Source organism: Leguminivora glycinivorella, chromosome 6 (genome assembly GCF_023078275.1).
Source record: "Leguminivora glycinivorella isolate SPB_JAAS2020 chromosome 6, LegGlyc_1.1, whole genome shotgun sequence".
Lineage (NCBI taxonomy): Eukaryota > Metazoa > Arthropoda > Insecta > Lepidoptera > Tortricidae > Leguminivora > Leguminivora glycinivorella.
The window spans coordinates 9,015,867-9,038,176 of record NC_062976.1 but is presented as its reverse complement, the minus strand read 5'-3'; the positions used below and the strand labels follow the sequence as shown (position 1 = coordinate 9,038,176).

The following is a 22,310-nucleotide window of genomic DNA, read 5'->3' as shown; positions in this document are numbered from 1 at the left end:
TGATTTTAATCGAGTTAATATTTAAATACGAATTAGAGTTCTCGGCGGTAGGTGCGATGTTAGGAGTACTTGATTCAACAAAAACGGAATTGAAATATTTATTAAAAAGGTTACAAATTTCTAAACCGTCAGTAACGTCACGATCCTTATAAATGAATTTGTGTGGATAATCTGAAGAGTCTTTTTTAGACTTCACGTAGGTCCAAAAGTATTTTGGGTTAAATTTTATTTTATTTTCCACGTCTCGAATATAATTATTATAACACTGTTTCTCTAAATACTTGGAACGGCTTCTGAGAATGAAAAAATAATCATAATCTGACTGTTGGGCGTATTGTTTCCATTTTTTATGATATTTTCTTTTTTCGGCTAATAATTTAATCAATGAACGAGTAAACCAGGGCGGATAGCGATTTGAGGAATAAAGTTTTTTTGATGGAACGTAAAGATTAATAAGTTTGTTAATTATTTCGTAAAAGTAATCTACTTGCGCTTCTAAACCGTTAAGTTTCGAGAATTCCTCACACCAATTTACGCGTTCTAATTCCGATTTTACGGCATCAAAATTTGTTAAATGGAACATTTTTTTGAACGCGTTCATATTGGGTGACAAGGGTTCAATATAGGATATAATTGTATTTATGTTAAGAGCGGGATGATGACCATCCTCCGGCGTAAGCGGTCGAGAGCACGAAGTAACCTCGCATATTTTGTTACTAAAAATCAGGTCAAGAATTCGATTATTTTTATTTTGCACAAAGTTAAGTTGATGAAGTTGTGTTAAATGCATAAAATCGGAAATCAACGTCGCCGGATAATCGTCATTTGTCATAATATCTGTACCTATGGAAGCTGCGTCTCGAGACCATGAAGCATTTGTAACATTAAAATCGCCTACGATTAGGAAAGTATCTGCCGGATGCTTGTCACACTCATCATATATTCTATTTAATAAATTGACATGGTTCTGCCCATGCGGAATGTAAGTACAAATAATATGAACATAAGTACCGCGAGATGAATGAGAGGGAGGGGCCGCGGAGGCAGACGCGTGCGCCGGGCCCGGGCCGGTAGGTATGCTCACCCACAGCTCGTCGGCCGGCGGCGGCGCCGCTAGCTCAGGCCGCAGCTCGGGCCGCATCGCGCCCCGGACCGCCACCGCTACCCCACCTCCACGGGAATGTCCACTCACTATTGCGTCACGGTCCTTTCTAAAAACTGTAAAACTAGGGTCGAAATATTCTGAGCTGTAAAAAGATTCGTTTAGCCAGGTCTCTGTAAAACATATAATATCATAGGAACTATTAAGTACGTTGTAAAATACCTCGTTTGATTTTGTTCTCAATCCCCTCACATTTTGGTAGTAAATCGATAAGTTAAGATCAGCTGACGCGCCTGTACAAGGAAAATATAGTGGTTAATTTATATAGATGCACATGCACGCACAATTTATATAACATAGCAACAAGAACTACTTCTATCGCTCCTTCCGAGCGCTTGTGGTAAACAACTATTGTCTCATACAGATTATCGTCTTTGCGGACAGGTAATATAAGGTTGAAATTGCCATAAAACAAAAACGTCTTGACAATAATAAAAATCGAAACATAATAAATAAGAGTATTATGTAGACATGAAACCAAAACAGTAAATAATACACGTGAGAGTCACCTGGAAAGTTTGGAAAGATCACTTTCTTTGGAAATTAAAACCGGCCTTTGGTCATCTTTTTTGATAACTAGGATTTTACATTCCCTCACGAAAACATGTTTGTAGCCGTGTTCCTTGCTAATGGCTCTCACTTTGCGGAGTAGAAGTTTATTTCCTGGCGACAGATGCTCGCTAATGTAGACAGTCCTGGCAGGCCCGTCGAAGTCCAGTTCAGCTGTAGTGAGGCCCCGCCGGGCCCGTACAGCCGACATCAGCTCATTTTTTCGCCTGCGTTGTGTAAACCGCACAATGATGTTAGGTATATTTGTGTGAGGTACATGTTGCGATGTATCCGCGCCGTCATCATTTCTTGATAATACGCTGGGCCCAGGGTTGTTGTCTTTGAACCGACGTACTCGATGAATGGTATCAATATCTCCAGACGTTAATGTGAAACCTACTTTTGTACATATGGTGTGTAGTAAATTATTTAAATTTTCATTTTTCTTGAAGGGAATTCCGGAAATTTCAATGTTATTGATTCGGTCCTGTTGATCTTTCTGCGAAATTTGGCAACGAAGCTCCGAAATAGTAGACATCATCTCTTGTACCTGTTTGCTAAGGCCTTCGTGTTCTGTTTTTAACGATTCTAGGTTTTGCAAACGCTCGTCAAAGGTTGCCAACTTGTCATGGACGTCTCGCACATCACTTTTCACTTCCGATATTTCGCTCTTGAGGTCACTTCGAGTTTCTCGTAGCTCTTGAAGTATGGTGTTGAGCGATACTTCCTGGTTGACTTGGGGTAAGGGGGACGAGGCGCAGGTACAGTTTGAGCACCGCCACGCCTTTTTCTTTTCGGCATCCCATTTCCTGTGAACACCCTCACGAACACCAGCGCATCCAAAATGAAATAATCCTTTACACTTTGGGCACTTCACGCCGTCGGTTATCGCTTCATCACACGATGCACAAGTAGTACTCATTATTATTGCGAATTATAAATATAAAGGTTCGAAACGCGATCAATAAAAACAGGTTATAGGTAGGTAAGCGCGTGCGTTCGCTTGCCACCGCTCCCGCGTAGCGAATGATGAAATCTTAAGCTAGTTAATCATAATATAATATTTTAAAATATGTTTTTTTATACTTAAAACAAATCAGTTTTTTCGGTAGACGTTTTCAAATTTCGTAGTGGGATCACACGTTTAGAATCGTGATTGTGCTGTTAAATATGTTATTTGGGGTAATAAATGATCACAAATCACAATCCTATTTGTTATATCCAGCACGGGAAGCATGGTCGCGCGATAGACGAAAAAATATCAGGCCGTCCGGATATCGCACTTACAAATAGTGCGATGGACGGCCTGCTATTTTATCGTCTATCGCGCGACCATGCTCCCCGTGCTGTACGAGGTAATCATAGTTTGACATTTTAAGATTTATTTGAAATGGTGGATAAATAACCTTCCGTATCTTCCCCATTTTTTCGATAAAAAGAGGTTTACATTATGTATTTTTCCTGCGATTCCTGCATTTATTGTAACTCTTAAATAATATTATCCTAAACTAGAACTTCTTGTTGACATATAAGAAAAAAATTATACATATAGGACATACCTTTCTGTCGACAGACATTTTTTTAAAGCACCTAAAATTCGAATAAAATACACTGTTGATACGGGCCCGCTCAGTCTGCGCCGAGCGCTCGTAGACAACGGACTTGCGTTCGATCGTCCGGCGCTCCTTGCTTTCGTAAGTAGCTAGATAGTTCCGAGAAATGCTGTATACTGCGACTTAACAAATCTTGATCCCGTGGGTGGCAAACAGGCATACGGTCTTATAAATAGCTGCAACCCCACTGATTTCTAACCTCTCCCTATATCTGGATAACGGCTAAACCGATTTCGACGGTCGAAGTGTCTTTGTATAGAGGGAGCGGGGAGACGTGTGGGAAAAATATGGAATCTGGTCTGCGACTCTTGGGTCAAAAAATGTTGGACGGCCTGGCTAAACGGGGGGAGATATTGGGGGGTGCTCGACCAAATGTCATAGAAGACCCTGGGTAGTTTTTGAAGCCGCCATTTTTTTTTCAAAATGGCCGACTTTTTTTTGTCGATTTTTCAAGTTTATCCTAGAGTGCTCAGATTTTGGTCATAGAATCTCTCTAGGGTCTAGAATAAAATGATATAAATTTTTTTTGAAAAAAGCTACAAATGTGAAAAAAATTCCCACTTTTTTTGTATGGCAACTTTTAAACCGTAAGAGATAGCCGGGGGGTGCTCGATCAAATGTCATACAGGAGCCCGAGTAGAAAAAAGTTGCATCAAAAAAATTCAAAATGGCCGACTTTTTTTTCAAGTTGGTCCGAGCGCGCTGAAATTTTGCATGCGGAGAGGTATGGGCCCCTAGAATACAAATGTCAAAAAATTTTTATCGAAAATCCAAGATGGCCGCCGTTATGGCAAAATAAGCGGAGGGCCGCAGGAACGGAGCTCACCTTTAGGCTCTCACCCGGGCCAAATCCAAGTAATTTCACTGCGGGCATAAAGTGCTCCCATACAATTTCCTTACAAAAGTGTCTTAAACAAGCGTAACCGGCGGGCCGAAGGCCCGACGGTGGAGCTTCGGAGCCGAGCGAAGGCCGAAGGCCGAGCTCCGCGTAGGGCCTAAGGCCCGGAGCGTCCCTGATCGACTCGCCGGCGGTCCGGGAAGTTGGAAAAATACTTTCCAACTAAAATATTGATCCTAGCGAAAAATATTATAGAATCTTTCTTGTAGGAAATATTATGAAGATTAATTCTGTGAAACATTAGTTTTGGCTGTAAGCCACCGATTTCGAGTTATTAACAAAAAACGGCCCATGAAATCTATTCAAAAATACTTTCCAACTAAAATATTGATCCTAGTGAAAAATCTTATAGAACCTTTCTTGTAGAAAATATTATGTAGATTAATTCTGTCTAACATTATTTTTGCCTGTGAGCCACCGTTTTTGAGTTATCAACAAAAAACGGCTCAAATATTTATTTAAAAATACTTTCCAACTAAAAAATTGATCCTAGCGAAAAAAGTTATATAACCTTTCTTATAGGAAATTTTATGTAGATATTTTCTGTTTAACATAATTTTTTGCTGTGGGCCACCGTTTACGAGGTATTGACGAAAAACGGAGCATGTAATCGATTAAAAAAAACTTTCTTACTAAATTATCCGTTTATATATTGATCCTATCGAAAAAACGTACATAACCTTTCTTGTAGGAAATTTTATGTAGATATTTTCTGTTTAACATATTTTTTTGCTGTGTTCCAGGTTGCCTCAAACACCTTTTTTGGGCCTCAAAAAATTAAATCTTTAAAAATTCATAGCTCGATAAAGCCCCGCTCCCCAACTGCCAGACTTGCAGACCTGATGTTGGCTATGATCAGAGAAGCATCTGAGCACCTTTCCAGGTTGCCTCAAGGACCTACTCCAAAATCCTGCCAGCTCTCCGTCTATCAGAAAATTGTGACTGAAAATAATAGGCAATTCACCGTTTTCAACCGGTATTTTAGTGACAGTGAGACTCAAAAATCGGCCCCCAGCTTCCGTTTTACGGAAGAATCTTAGTCATCTCTGTTCAAAAACAAAGCTGTGTTCATCGAAGGATGATAATATAACAGAACTATAGTATATATTTACCCATCTTTTTCTTACTGTATTAATTACAAGGAGAATAGTGCATCTCATAATTAGGCCGTACTCAGCCCATTTTTTTTTTTTCAAAGTTGTCCACCGCACTCTTTTTTGGATTTGGAAATTTTATGTGGTTTCCACTCAGGATCGGAAGTTCTTTCAATCCTAATAGGAGAACAAAAAACCGGCCAAGTGCGAGTCGGACTCGCCCACCGAGGGTCCCGTACAAACTTTCTTTCAAACTACCTAGTTAAAATAATCTCATGTTTTCATATAACTCTAATGACTTTACTAAAAGACAAAAGTATAGGTACTAATGAGCATTATTGTGTATAGCGCCATCTCTCGGTGAATTCGCTAACTAATTTGCGCGACCTGTATACTATGTTGGTTTTTCAGGGATAATTCTTTATAAAGTTAACCGATTTAAACAGTTTTTACTTTATTGGAAAGAAGACGGTTTACGTAACTTCGTATTAATTTAAAGTACGATATACATTCGCAAGGGTGGGTAAATTGAAAGTAAAAATATAAAAAGTTTTTTGTGATTTAAAAAAAAGTTTTCAAGATACAAACACGGTTATATTTTTCCTGTAATATTTAGCATAAAACCAATGTTTCCTAAAATTTTCATAATTTTTAGTTGGTAAACTTCGGAGATAAGGGGGGGAACGGTATTTTTTTTACATTTTCCTTCAAAATTCTTTTTTTTTTCCACAACAAAAAAATTATAAAAAATAATTTATTTACGTTCCATTTGCACTCTTTCTAACGATACCCCACTTGCCTTGTAACTTGAAATTTACAGTTTGCTCCCCATTCATTTTGGCCATTTTCTACAATTAAAATTCATAAATAAAAAAAATATACTTTCTATTTGTAGAGGTTTACAATGTTCACAACTATTCCAAATTTCAAGTTGATAGCATTAGTAGTTCTCGAGATATTTAGGAATGTGACAGACGGACAGAGTCGCACCATAAGGGTTCCTGTTTGTACCTTTTTGGTACGGAACCCTAAAAAAGGTGTCCCAAGGTTCTTTTCATACATTTTGTATGGCGGTAACGGAATGGAAAGCTTGAAAAAGGTATGGAAATCTTGGGACCTTTTTTTCCTATCAGGATCGAAACACCCCGCGATTCTGAGTATAAATCACGTAAAAAATTCTCATGTTACAAAAAAACTGGGGTGGACAACTTTGAAAAAAATGCCCCACAGTTCCCGCCACTCGTGTGGTAAGCCTGTCGAAGATACGCGCGGTAACGCCAGTAACGCCGAATGGGACGCATAAACATAATTTGTGTGTACCTACTCTTATAAATTATAATATAATAATAGTACTTAACCGTACTTATACGGTTACAAATCCGAAAAGTATTTACACCAAAATTACATTCCCGTTACGGTAAAAGCGGTAGAAAATCCGTCATCACTCACCATAAACAATGCGTCGGAAAGGTATGCAAATTAATTATGGTAATTCAGCAATGGGTTGATAATATAACTGTATGTTGCTCTTTTTCTAACTACACTTATTAGAAAGAGAACGGTAGATGGTAGGTCTCGCAGGCGAGATACTTTTCCGACACTTCTGTTCTATGGCCTACCAGTCGGAGTTACGGTCGGTAACGCCAATTGGGACGAAAAAAAACATTAATTTGTTCTTAATTTTACTTAAGTATAAATATTACTACACACTCAACAAACCAAAAACCATTTTCTAAACATTCCCGATGCGGTAAAAGCGGAAGAAAATCCGTCATCTCATCTCTCACCATTTTAAACAATGCGTTGGTATGTGATGCAAATGAGCTATGGTAATTCGTGGAGGGTTGATAAGATAACTGGCCGGAGATACGCGCGGTGACGCTCAATGGGAATGATTTACTCTTTAAAATTGATAATGTTGTGTTTATTATGGTCAACTACAACTCCATTATTTAAAAAAAAATACTTTGAAAGAAGTTCTACTTTAAATCACGGGGTATCTTTGAAATGAATTCATTTATCAGAACTTGAACTTAGTTATTTTCTTACGTTTAGCACTACATATTTTCTTTTAGCCTAAGAGAAAAACGCATATCGTAAAAACTATAATTTTTCAAATACATTTTTCTAACTGCTAAAGCGCTCTAAAATAAAAAAGTTTCTCGCCTGATACCAAATAAAAATAGCGTATTATTACGAAATTCCCGACGCCATCACATGAAGCACAGACAATGAAAAAAACTCAAATCATGTGGTGTATCTACCTATTTATTGCGTTCCGCTAACAAAATTGAGACATAATTTATGCTAAGTAGCGCTTAGGCGTAATTTACGACTTTATATATCACTCCTACGTTCTAGATTTTTAGGTTAGGTACAATTCAAAACAGTCTATAGTCAGTATAGTATCTTTAAGCATTAAAAAAAGTGTATAAAAGATCTACTCTCAAAAGGTTCCTTATGCCAGTATTTCGGATGATAACAATAAAAAAAGTGCAGCGCTTGATAGGATAACGGTACTCAATAAAACTTAAATGGAGTAAGTTGATGTGCATGAGATCATTCACAAATATTCATGACAAAATTTATCTCAAAATTGAACGTTTTTCACACGATTTTCTTAAAAATTGCAATTGTAGGTATTTTTGTCTTAAACAATATTCGAATTATTCGTTTTATCCGGATATCAACTTACAAAAAATTCGGATTTAAAAATTTACGGATATCCGGATAAAACGACTATCCGGATATCCGGATTGCAAGCCGTAATGCCAGTTGAGGGTAAATTAAAACATCACACGACCAAATAAGAATATCAAAGACATTGCTCGGTGATAAACCTGCTTGGTTTTTGTATTTAGTTGGTTAACCGACAAATGTTAACTACCCGAAAATTTACAAATTTCATATATGTTTACCTTCTAAATACCTAAAAGGTATAGCTAGAACCTAAAATGTGTGGGAGTATCAACCTACAGATATTGAACTCATTCAGCAGATGATTTATTTTATTTTTTGTTTCTAACACAACTTAAGATGGGACGCGAAGCCAGGAAGTTAAGAGACAAAAGATATTGCGTGCAGCACGAAACTTGTGACAGAAGATTTTTATTTTTTACCTATTATCCCAGTTATCACTCTTATTTTCTGTTAAAAAAATTGAATTTTATGTCCCTCGGTAACATCATCAGCATCACAATGGAAACAAACGTATCTTGCCGTCATTTATTAATAACTGAAAATTAATTTTAAAAACATACTTTTCCTATTTTTATTTTATGGTGTGCCTTTGAAGGTCTCGGTTTCAGTCTGCCCTTGCAAATATAGTACAGTAGTGTAATGTTTATGTTTACATAGCATTCACCTTTGACTAAACTATTCAAAATAAAAATTACTTGTTAGGTCCTCTCTTAATACGAAAAAGATAGAACTTGTTGCTATATTGAAACTATTGATTTAGTTGTTTTCTCCTCAACTTTTCGCGTCCCTTGTGTCCCTACCGCTATTATTTTTAGCTAAGTAGAAATTGATACGGATATCGTTCGTATTATTTACAGATAAAGACAACATGTGGCTAAGAAAACTACTTATATTAACACCTTCAGTGCGGGGACCCCAAACTGGAGAGTGTATCTTTAAAGATACATAACTTTACGTCCTCTTTTATTTTGTAGCAAAATGTTTTGTTCTTGCATTAAGGTTTAAATCGTAGTTCAATTAGCATACTTGTAAAGGGTACAATATGACCGATATCGATAGTACCGATGCCACCTGTTGTCCTTAAAAATTTAGGTTAGGCTCATAAATAATACTTATTGTAATTGATTTATTGGACTTTGGTTCTATTTATTATAAATAATTGTATGTTTTGTTGCATTTCACCGTTAAAAAACAACGTAGAATTCGTCAAATATTGGCGACAAAACGAGCTGTTAAAGAACATAGTCGAAAATTTCTTTTGCAAGTGACGTGTTAGCCTTTTTATGTGACTCTATATCATTTAAATTATAGCGAGTTCATTAAATGAAAAATATTTTCTGTCAATGCCTACGCAATTTCATTTTATCTCCAATTTATCTATCTTAAACTAATTTATAATGTGATTTTGTTTCAGGTATGTTTGTTCGCTGTTGGCGGGGCTCCAAATGACATAGTGAATGGGTTTGATCCTTAGCTAATACCTTTGGATTTGAACCTTGTATTAAAATAATAGTTAGTGCCACTAAACATCAATTACTTTTATGTAATTTTAGTAGTGTTAAGTATTGTATAGTGGCGCTTATGATGTACGTATGAGAGTCATAGTAATACTAGCTTTTGGCCGCGGCTTCGCTCGCGTTAGAAAGACACAAAAAGTAGCCTATGTCACTCTCCATCCCTTCAACTATCTCCACTTAAAAAATCACGTCAATTCGCCGCTCCGTTTTGCCGTGAAAGAAACAGACACACACACACCCTTCCATTTATAATATTAGTATGGATTGCTAGCGTTTTGTTTGTGTAGAAATACAAACACACTTTGAAATTTTTTTTACGATAGTAGTGCGATACATATTATGTAACTTAAAACATCAGCAACAGCATTTTCTAACTCATTACCGGGGCGTTTGAATTATAAACTTTCGGTTTCAAAAACGCACCACAAAACTAAATAGTCGCCGTCATTTTCTCAATGGCAGGTAATTTTAAAAGCATAGTAACATTTATTTAAGCCAGTTTTAGTGTTTGTTTTACTCTTAATTGCCTGCAATTAGAGCACACCTGCAATACTACGGTGGCTAAAGAAATGTTTTTTAACCTGAGGATTTGTGTAGAATGTAATGTTTATAGGGATATGATGCCCCTTACATTCTTAACTATACAGCTACCTAGCAACTGTAGAATTCGTTTAATAAATCAAGTAACCCGATAGTCTACAACAAGATATAAATAATTTGAAAAGTACACGTAGAACGTTCCAGGCTGTGGTCGCAACATCCATAATTTAACCCCACTGTAATCATGGCATGTAAACCTTGGATCCGTTTTATGAAAACCGCCAAACTAGTCGGTAATAAATCGTTTTCTTTCCCCGTATAGCGCAAGCTTACATACAAGCAATCGTTTAAAGAATGCATTGTATGCAGCTTAAACTTATATTATAACATAACTATAGATAACATAGCATACCGGCTGGTATATCGTCTTGGCAACTGATTATGTAAAGTGTTTTATACGAAATAAAAGTTATTTTGCCGTATTATTTTAAACAATGAACAATTAGCGAAGGTCGCCACTTATATTTAATTTGTGGAAATTCCTTGCATTTTATTAGTTGTCGCATATTTTTTACATTGTGGTTACATCTAAGCTTTACTGAGAGCAATTAATCCAAAAAACTTAAGACAATTTTTTTTTTTTACTTTCTTTAACGAGAGAATTTACCTACGCGTTGTAATAAAATATGTTAGTACTTGCATATATTTTCACAAGTTATTCATTTGCTTAGTTTTTTTTAAATCTTCGATGAAAATAAGGAATATTATAGGTAATTTTGACCTCCAAGGTTATGTAATTGTCCTATAAGACATAGGTATTAATATTTTTTAACTTAGACGTCATTATTTAATTTTATCAAAATGGCACCTCCGGGCCATTTTTAGTGTATTTTTTGGTTTTCTCTCAGTATCCCCAAAGCCAAGTTAAACTAAAACTCATTCTACTTGTATAAATAGTATAATATTTGTGTAACATAAACGTAAATAAGGTCCCGCGGAGGTCCCGTCCCGGAATGCGGGCTACCTGCCGCGGCCGCTAATCAATTTAGCTTTATTATCGCGCCAATAACGCTTCATTACGGGCTCCTCGGGATTTATGGACAACTTTCTTCCCGGCCCGTTTACGAGTTGCTGGTCTCACTAATTTACAACGGGTATACTGCGCTTTTGTTAATTTACTTACGAGTATTGAAAGGATGAGAATTCAAGAAGCTTCAACAAAAATACATTTTTGTTACTTACGGACTCATGACACACTTGAAACATTTCTTCTTAAAACAACATAACAAACATGTACCGTTGTCGAAATAAGTGGTAAATTAAATGGATGACTCTATAAATCAATAAATTATCTTTCTAAATATAGTATATTACAGTACGTGTAACTACACTATTAACTACTTATATCATTTTTATTGCTTTTAATGATGATGAATTGTTAGTACGAGTATGTGAGTGAAGAACTATAATGCAAATTACTACATTTTCTTAATTAATTTCACCGTATAAAGTATGTAGAATAACTATTTATTTTATATTTAAGATATTTCTTATAACTTTATAACGTTTTAGAGACCCCCTTTCTTTTCTAACTGACCTCCCACAAGTACCAGGGTCCCATAACCCTCCAGCAGTCATATTATGTCGCAGCTACATTCCACCGCGACCGCCCGCCGCTCCCGTCCCCTGTCCATCACTGTCACTTCCAAGAAAAAACATTTATGCCCATAAACCTCTCGGCTCAACTGTTCCAATCTATGGATATAATTAAAATTAAAAAAAAAAACTTTAATATCTGATACTTTAGAAAAAAGTTTTACCTTTTTGCTTGACAATGTGGTTGAAAAAAATCGACCCGACTCGTTTGTTGACATGTTAGCTGACGCAACTCATTTATTTTTTGCTTTTTAATTTAGTTTTCCCATTTCGTTTATATTGCTTCACTCGTCAAACGAAATAATACTTACAGTAAATTTAAATCCAATGGCCGACACCAAAAGTAAATCATTTGAGTTTGAGACAATTTACTACAGATGAAGAAAAATACGCTCTGTACCGATTCAAAATATAAAATTTCATCTTTACGAAGATTCTCGGAAAACGTCCACTGAATTAATTGTACACGACAGCAATTATAATTTTCTTGATGTTTGGCTCTACCCCGTAAACATGATGCTAATTAATATAACAAGAATATTGTACCTTCAAACCGTAACCACTCGCGACTATTAGGAAGAAAATAAAAAGTTTACTTTGATAAATTTGTAATAAGAAGAACAAAATTAAGGTTAATTGGCGATGTCAGCAAAAACACCGCGGAGTTTCTTGTTTAGTTATTTTCAAGTAAATAATCTTTTACAAAAATCAACGTTTTTCAGATACTATACTATACCTATTCTAGCAAACACTGAAGTTTATGTTACGTTGAATCTTTTGCGAGACAGTTCTCTTAGGCATGACAATGAGTGACTTGACCTATGAGCTGAATTTCGGAATTCTTAACAAATATTTTAGTGCAACATTTTACCTAATGGAATCGTATTTTTGTACATGATGCTACCTCAGTACACTAATCATTTGTAGGTACTTTATTTTACTGTCCAATAAAGTTTAAATAAATTTATTTATTTATTTTATTTATTATTTATTCATAATAATTAACACAGCATTACAGATAAACCAAAGCACTGTGAAAATACATATATGATCCCTATATATACATAACGGGAAAAAGTTAACATACAATAAGTTAACATACAATAAATAAATTAATAACCCTAGCAAAAAACCTCCTTTTAATAGAAACTATACACACTTTGCTTTAGCCGTAATGTTAATGGCCAGTGTAGACAGGTATAGTTCCTTGCCTCGTCTTATAACTGCAGGTATTAACTCAATTTTTTACTATGCTCGTATTAACACTATATCTTTGAGTAACATTAAGTATCATATTGTTAGTGTATCTTAGTTTAGTGCCTATTAAGATCTATCATTGTATACCATTGCCCTATGACAATGCCACTCAGATACTATTGGCTATAAATCTTAGTGGGAATTGTCTCAGGATGTAGGTTGTACCTATTATTGTGTATTTCAATATCTTCTTATCTGTATGACCTTCCTATGTCTGTTTTTTTCCCCAATAAAGAAAATAAAATAAATAAATAAAATTTCCTAAATCGCTACGTAACAGTCCTCATTATAAATTATACATCGACCGAGTTACACGTTACAGCCAATCAAGGACAGACAGGTACCTTATAATTAATGACAGTTATGCCTACGATTTCTATTAGTTTCTATCTAGGTATCGTAATAGTTCATGAACTAATTTTAATACATTATATTTGACAAAAAAACTAAGATGAGTTTACTACCCGTCGTCCACCTTGTGAAAATCTACTGTGAAAGTCTGTTCAGAAAGAAAACTATACATTCTGTGATTCTCCTCTTTCTGCATAGTTTAAGAGAATGATAACATTTTCATTGTTGCCTTAATCACAATACAAACAAACTTACTTACTTTGTTCGCGCGATGACCCAAAATGAGTCTACAGTTCTACAGTCCAGATCGACATCACACCAGCCCTCGCCGACGCAGAGTTCAATCACAAAACAAACCCTCATTAGATTATCGACCTCGTTCCAACCAATCAAGGCTAGACAGGTACCCTATAATTAATGACGGCTATGCCTACGATTTCTATTAGCTCCGATCTAGGTGTCGTGACTGTTCATACCAGCTATAATGAGACCGCAATGGCCACACTATTAACAACACCAATTGAGTCATTTGTTAAGCGGCCCGCATAAAGCCAGCCCAATGTCAGATAATTAGCAGTATTATTTGATTGAAATCAGCTACATCAATTATAATCTGGCCTTTAGCCTCGGGCCATCTTTAGCATTGATCAAAGGAAATTAATCGGTGATTTATTTAATGGTAAATTACAAACAGAAATAAATACAGAGGAAAAAGTTACCCCAGTATTGGAATCGAACCAGCGTCAACTTAATCTAGATTCGCGGCAGATGCCTAAACCGCTCGACCACCCGGTTGACCACAAGGATCGTCATCGTCACAACGACAGGGCTCAAATTCTACTAAATTCCTCTTAAGAATTTTACGAAAATTCATTCTGATCTCCCATTAAAATACTTAACTTACCGAAATTAAAACATGCACTTTCAAAATATTTTTTTATGTTTCCTAACAGTAGAGGAAATGACTGATATTAGTTAAGACCGCCAGGCATCCTCCACTACTCGTGCATACATACATTGTAAATTACAACTTACCGTCAATTAAAATGACGAACGAGCTTGTATTAAATTCCCTTTCACACCAGCCTGGCTATCGCAAATGCAATAGACAGAATCAAGCCGTCAAGTCACGAATAGAGATGGGTAGTGAGTAAATACTCAAGAGTAAATATCGAGTAAATACTCAGTATTTACTCGTTTTTACTCAAATTGTTGGGTATAAACTATTTCGCGTGCTGAAATGGAAATACAAATTAGAAGTATTGGTGTATTTTGTTATCGGCTACTAAGTTAAGTAATCAAATTTATTTGAATTTTATTTTAAAGACGTGCTCTCCATACATGTAACTATTTTTCACAAAAATAAAATTCAGAAATTACCAGTGTGTCATACATCATCTGATAGGTCTTTAAAAATTAATTGAATGTTTCTAAAAAAGTTTTTTAATAATATGAACAGTTTTGGAATAAACCGATAATTAAGGCCGAAATAATGTTTATACCTTTATAACTTTCGAATTCGTTGTTCGAAAAATATCTAGAAACCGTCAAATTATTGCCCATATAATACAAAACACAAAACTAGTACTTTAAACGTCACCAGCTGAGCAATTTTTGAGTTTTCTTTAGAAAACCCTTAATAAAAGGTCGTATTTAAGTACCACATTAACAATCACTTCCGAACGTCATGCCGTTATCTAGAACATCAATTTAATTTAAGTCTTATACTTTTACTGTAAATACCTGCTTTTTTAAAACAAAACTGCTAACTAAACATTATCACTATTTTTTTCTCACAATGATTACCTCTTTTTTGACAAACTAAGACTCCCATAAGCTTCTAATAATATAAATCTCATATAAAAATGTCCACAAAGTTAAAATAAACACGATTAAGTACTTAAATCTCATTTTTTAAATTATTTTCACGTAACAGTTTCTACTCACCCAAATGAGTAAATACGAGTATTTACTCGGTGATTTGAGTAAATTACGGGTAAATACTCAGTATTTACTCACCCCTACCCATCTTTAGTCACGAAGGATGGCTTAAGATCGACTGGCGTGGCGTAAAAATGGTATTATGTGTAGACAACAAGAAAAAATGGCACAAGATAAAGCATTTCGCAAAAAAACTAACCATTTGAGTCAAATTAATTAGAATAGTTAAAAGAGCTGTCTGTGTCCAAATGTGAGATACAATTCCTTATACTGCTAATTAAAGAAATATTTAAATATAAAGTCCAGTTACACGATTTGTGCGTTGCGGTTGACATCGCGTGCTAACGGTAGATCATCGCTAACCGTCGGTTAACAGTTATTACTTGAGACAAAACATTAAGATGTGTCGAGGTTTATTAACCTCTAGGTACTTACTTATAATAATCTCTACTTACAAGTGTTTGATATATGTAATTATATAAAAGATTTTGAACGGGGATTGTACAAAATGTTCTATCATAGAATGCGTAGAAAAAGTTGGACACAATTTAATATGTTAAAACAAATTCGAGTTTGACATTTAAATTGTTTAACAGTAATAGACATATAACAAATAGAAAACAAAACACGTTTCTTCATTGGAGGTCGTTCAATTTTATTAGCCTTTTTTGAATACGGGCCTCTGATATCATTTATATTTCTACTATCGTTTTTAAGACTAAGAATAGTTAATAGCTGTCATGTCAGTCAATGTCATGGGTAAGTAATCCTTTTTTTTGTACATTTTTTTTTAGTTTTCAATTCATTGCTATAACTTCGTAGCTATTTGGGTTCGAATCTTGGTAAGGACATTGATGGGCTTAACACGAGCATTTTGTTCCTGAGTTTGTACTCGTAGATAGCTTTGCCACACCTCGGACACTGGCGATAGAATGCATGAAAGAGGCGCGTTCCTAGCACACAGTCTAATCTCGTGTAGGTGAATGCGGACATGTGCTTGTATGAGTGAAATATGACAGGTCGACTGTTCGCGTTTTTGAGAGGCGGTAACTGTGAGGTAACCGAGAGGGGGTGAGCGGCACTTTCAGCGGGGAGCGGAAGTGGCCATACTGTTCGATAGTACTTTTATTGTACTGTGGCTTTGCGTAGTTTGTGACTAAGTCGAGTAGTTCTGTGTTTATCCCAAAAGTTTTAAACACAATCAATTTCTTAGCATAATCAGAAATATTCTTAGATAATGTATGACTGAATCATCTACCCAATATAAATAACTCTGAGCATAATTCAACTCTGCAAGAGAAAGTGTAGCTATCGCCATGCTCTTGTAGAGACATTATTCAACTTTTGGAACACGGCCAATGCTTATTCATAGGTATTGTTACTGACGAGCTATTTTGGTGGAGTTAATTGTTAACCTCTTGTTGGGAGGTGAAACGATTTATGCAGAACGCTAAATACATATCTTACTTTATTACTTAAGTTAAGGACTAAATTATTTTGAAAATACATAAAATATTACTTAATTTCACCATCATAGTGTAGCATTTCATCATTGATATTTGTTTGAAAACCTACTTACATTTTATGTCCTACATACATTGGAGATATTATTGCATAAATTGAATATCTGTTATTAGTTCATAGTAAAAGTTAAATAATGTACTTACATGTTATATGTATGTATTTGGGTCTATTTTTCGAGTATACAGGTAGGTAATAAAAACCACTAACTAGCTAAATCTAGCTTAATACAATCAGTTTACAAGAAATATCCATATCTAATAACAATTTCGCGCCAACTATACTTATCGCATATAACGCTAAAACAATATATAATGAGGCCCTACGCTCAAGCCTAGGCAAAGTGCATTGACTGTAGAACAATAGCCCTTATCAGTCGCATCGGCAATCAAGACACGTGCTTATGTTGATAACACGGGAACTCCCGTAATCGCAGGTAATGTTATCTTGTATTTTCATTGGTGTCCTGAATGTCAATAGGTAGTAGATAGACACTAGACACAGACACTAAAGCCTATGTAAGAAGCGTAAATATTAAGTACTTGAAAACGGTTGGAAGCTTATATCTTACATTTATTATATTTTCCGGTGGTAAACAGGCACACGGAGTGCCTTGTGGCAAGCAATCACAGTGTCTCGTAAACGTCTTGATGATCAATTCCAAAGAGCCAAAGATGTCGCATTCTCATTGTCACCTTAAGCACTCGCAGTCTTACTTACTGACAGAAACACAACACTATGAGTTACCTACTTAATTCACAAAATTATTTTTTGTTACTTGCGGTATTTCTTCGATGGACTGACAATTGACTTCATTGTACAATGATACTTAGTTAATACTAAGTAGGTAACATATCAAGTATTGCATGCAAGTTCTTAAATAAATTGAGATTTCAAAAACATCACTGTATAAGCTAGTATCTCTGATTAGTACTTACATACATGTCTCAACTTAGCATGCATGGAAGTTTAAAAGCTGAGCTATGAAACTATCTGTAACCACTCCTAACTGACGCCTGGAGCACATTCTAAAGAAAACTACATACATAACATAACGTAACATTAAAATAATACTTACCTACGCTCATTATATACCTACCAAAGAAACAAATTTACCTTTAGGTACATAGACATAGCATGGACACCATAAGAGTATTATCCTTTTGTTGCTTTAATATACAGGATGCTAGAATTTTGAATCATCAGCTCCGCGTAGTGACTTTGAAACTATGCGATATCCAGAAAAGCTTATATGAGATTGTGATTGTCTTGTGATTTTAGAAATGTGATCAGGAATACGCTGATAAAATTATTCATTTTCCTTGAGTTACACTGTGAATATGTATGACCTGTCCTGTCCTATACATAGAAATCAGAAATCCTGCAGTTTTATTTTTCAGTAGGTATGGATGGCCTATAAAGTTACTATAGGCAGACTACAGATGGTGGATAAGAGTTCAATCTGTAATATCGCCTACAGTCTTCCTACACAAAAGTGACTTAATACTCGTATTTATAATATTATTAATAAAATGTCTATGTCTATGTCTAGTTGCCACATTTAAAACGGTTTCCATAGACGATGGCGCCCCTATTATTTTCTACTCTTACCAGGCTGTAAGGACCCTAAGGTAATGCACGTAGGACACGTAGGTACTCACTTAACTCACAATATCTCATCAAACACCCCACAACCACGACTCGAGCATTTTCACATACCAACACCAAACAGAACAAAACGTGTCCGTAATCATAGCGAAGCCGCGGGCGGACATTCTGTAGCGAAACGCTCGAAAATTACACACCGGCCTTTATCACGAATACTTAATATTTGTCGGCCACAATCATGGCCGGCCGGCGTGACGAGACGGTCCGCTGACCACCATCTTCGGCTATTGGTGGAGACTTTTGAGAATTTTTGTGACCCTATAAGTTCAGTTTTTACTAGAGTAGGTATCAAACGAGTAGACTCTTTCGCCAATAGCGTTTTGGCACTGGGTTCACGACATCTTCTTCATGTTAATTTTTGACGACCGGTCTGACCGTGGGACTCAGTCAACCTGTGTAAGAATGTCCTATAATATTTATTTATATGTATTTATCTTCGACTACAGGCGGAGGTACTTTTTAAAGCCATCTTGGTGAGCCTAGAATATCGTTTTTACAACCGGCAGTGCCTAGGCACTGTGCGCATCAATAGCCTTTTGTATTTTTTTGTGTGCCTGGTTTTGTGTTTTTAGAGTAGCTACGAGTAGTAGATACAAGAGATGTCAGAAAAGTAGGAACCTAAGCATGTTCTATCGCATCTCTCCTTACGACGATGTAATGCTGTAACGGTGACAATGCCGTACCTACGCAGTACCTAATTGGTGTAAGTATGCGTTTAGCAGTCACGCTTTTTTGCATTGTCGCGATGGCTTTCATGGAAAAAATAGTGATTTAGCATTTTGTGTTTACTTCACTCTACTTGCCTCCAATAAAACAAGCCTTTGCTTTTGTTTTATTATTTTATATCGTTAAAGGAAGGAAGGAGTTGGAAGGCGTTCCATTGCCAGTTCTTGTAATAGTAGATGGTGTACTAATTACAATCACATCATTGAAATGTAATTTTGTCCTAGCAACGCAAATGCCATCTTTCACTTGTATTTTATGTTACTAGATGAAAATCTAATCAAATTTTTAGACATCACACCTAGCACATACATATTTTGGTTAGACCTCGACACCTGATTTTCACAGGCGTAATCGCTCATCCGCTTCTAATTGCGCACACGCTGCGCCGATCTTCGAAAGAAACGGATTCTTACTCACACGCCATATACCTACATTGTATTTATACATTCTTCTATACATACTGAAAGAACACATTAGCTTAAGTCATAGAGTAATAAAAAAAAATACAGAATACTAGTCTGAAAGAAATATACCTAGGTACTGAATGAGATTGAACTGAGTGCATCTGAACATCTGTCAAATTACGCCAGCTTGACAGAACTGGCTTTCTTCGAAAGCGGTTGACCCTCTAAAATCTCTATAAGGACTGTATCGTTAAATATGGGGACAACTTTGAGTAGCCGTATTTATTTGCTATTATATTTTTTTCTTATAACAAGACATGGGCTTAATAAGGCACATAATAAGGTACGCATTTTGTCCTAGAAACTCGACGTAAAGCATGTGGTTTAGACAGCATTGACTTAATCCTCCCGAGTACCAATTACGATTTCGGACAAATGCTACTAGAAAATTCACAAAGTGCGTACAAGACGACACAATTGCGAAAAAAAATTGTACAGTGCGAACCTCAACGACACATGATCCACAAAGCAGAATATCTAGACATAGTCTAGCCACTGTTATTTAAAAAAAATAAAGTTCATGATCTGTGTATGGCGGCCATTTAGAGAATGTGGCATGGTGCTTACGCTAACTCCGACTTTGATGTCGAATTTAACTATCATACACTGTTTATATCGATCTGGTTTAGGCACTGTTCAAACACCATGAATGTCTATTAGACATTGGCCTATGCCTAATTTTTTTTATCTATTTCTCTCATCCTGCTTGTATCAAAAATTTACGGCAAACCGGAACGTTGCTCAAAAATGCGTTTTTTTAAATTATATAAATTCACCGCATTTATTCTGCAAGTACCCAATTGAACAACCATGAAGAGGACTCTTAAAAAATATATTTTGGCAGCATATTAACCTTTGTTTGTCGAAATCGTACAAAAAGTCTTTGAGATATTCTCAAATTAAGCCAGATTAGGGGTTGTCCAAAATGTATTTGCTAGACCTTAATGAAAGTACCATAAAGTCCCTAAAATAAAAAAAATATCAGACCTTCTTATATCAAATAGTACTTACCAATACCTTCAGATCAAACTCTCGGACCATAATAATACAAAATATGCACATGTCAACATTTAGACGAGGTTTGTTGTGTCCCTATAATTAACGATACAGTCCTTAGTTATGTAAGAATACTGTAACATACCTTCCTGGCATCCGTTGGGTCGTTGGGTGGACGACATTCGAAAAACTGCGGGGCACTTCTGGATGAGATTAGCCCAGAACCGATAAGTGGTGGACACGACACACACACTATGCTCAGCAGTGGGCGATTAATGGCTGAAATGATGATCATCATGATGACCTTCCTTGACTGAATAAGAGGGTTTTCGAGTAAAGTTGTACATTATAGCTGTCAGTCTGTCTATCAAAGTATGGAACTATGAAACATGAGACTAGTTGATTGGGTAATTTTCGTGTGCATGTCTTTCGGTTGAATACTATTTAAATGTCATATGTCTTACTTACTTTAGTTGTGGTGATACCTGCTAAGTAATATTACTGTCACAATTAAATTTTCAGAAGGTTTCTTTTTATGATTTTAGAAATCAGCCCACCAAATGAATTTTATAAATTACGCACCGAAATTTAAACTTACCTCAGATTTTGCTAGGCCCAATGTTTTACACCTTGAAAAATAATTACAACACACTATGCAATATACACCGTGTTTTTATTGAATTACGTTAACTTCGGTATACAGTTAGGTCCAGGAAACAGAATAGCATAGTTCGTTTTTTTTTAATTCGTAACTTTTTTCTGAAAAACACCATACACCTGCGATAGATGTTACATTAATTGCTGTTAAGAAACGGACTTTGTGTGTTCGATATGCGATTGACATGTCATAGTTTTGACACTTACTTAGTGACTTAGTGTGAGTTAATTATAAATCCCGTTTCTCAATCAGCAACTAAAGTAACATCTATCGCAGGTGTATGGATTTTTTTTAGAAAAAAATACGAATTTAAGAAAACTAACTAAGTATATGCCGAAGTTAACGGAATTCAATAAAAACACGGTGTATGTATGCATACATTATCTTTGGGAAGTTCCGAAGAAGTAATTATTACAATTTCTTATCTTGTTAACCGATTTATTAAAATATTATCTGCAATCATTGATAAAGCGGTTCTGGGTAAACACAGATAAGTATTTGTTTTGTTTTTCAATATAATGCATTTGAGTTGATTAAAAACATCTATGTACTTTAAAACTTTATGAACATAATGTGTTTAAAATGTCCTTGACCGTTTTAGCTACGGTAATTTACTTTAATAGTGTAAATTTAGATGATAATGATGATGATGATAATTTAGATGTAGATTTTGTCATGGATCATACTTCTGGATGCAAGTTAATTTATAAAAAAAAAACAATAACGCCTTAACATATTGAATAAGGTACAGCGGGGCAAATCTCGACTGGGGGTCAATTGTAACTAAGGCACTGGTCCCACGGCGAGCTAGCAAACTATGAGCTATCGGCTATTTGTGCGACAAAAGATAGTCGCTCCCGTGTAAATAAAAGTGACAGATGTATTATAGCTGAACTATTGACTATTTTATAGTTCATCGCTCAGCTATAATACATCTCTTTCTTTTGTTTACACGGCAATGACTATCTTTTGTCGCATAAATAGCCGATAGCTCATCGC

At 35.7% G+C, this 22,310-nt stretch overlaps 2 protein-coding genes across 3 annotated transcripts in view; one reads left to right on the top strand and one right to left on the bottom strand.

The window, feature by feature from the left end:
• LOC125226885 (LIM domain transcription factor LMO4) overlaps positions 1-22,310 on the top strand; it is a 311,552-nt gene that overhangs the window by 172,988 nt on the left and 116,254 nt on the right. The window lies entirely within an intron of this gene.
• Positions 967-2,697, bottom strand: LOC125226884. Its single transcript, XM_048131043.1, has 2 exons — positions 1,325-2,697; positions 967-1,226 (listed from the first exon to the last, which is right to left on the bottom strand). The coding sequence occupies exon 1, from the start codon at positions 2,631-2,633 to the stop codon at positions 1,668-1,670; it is 966 nt and encodes a 321-aa protein (XP_047987000.1). The 5' UTR covers positions 2,634-2,697; the 3' UTR covers positions 967-1,226; positions 1,325-1,667.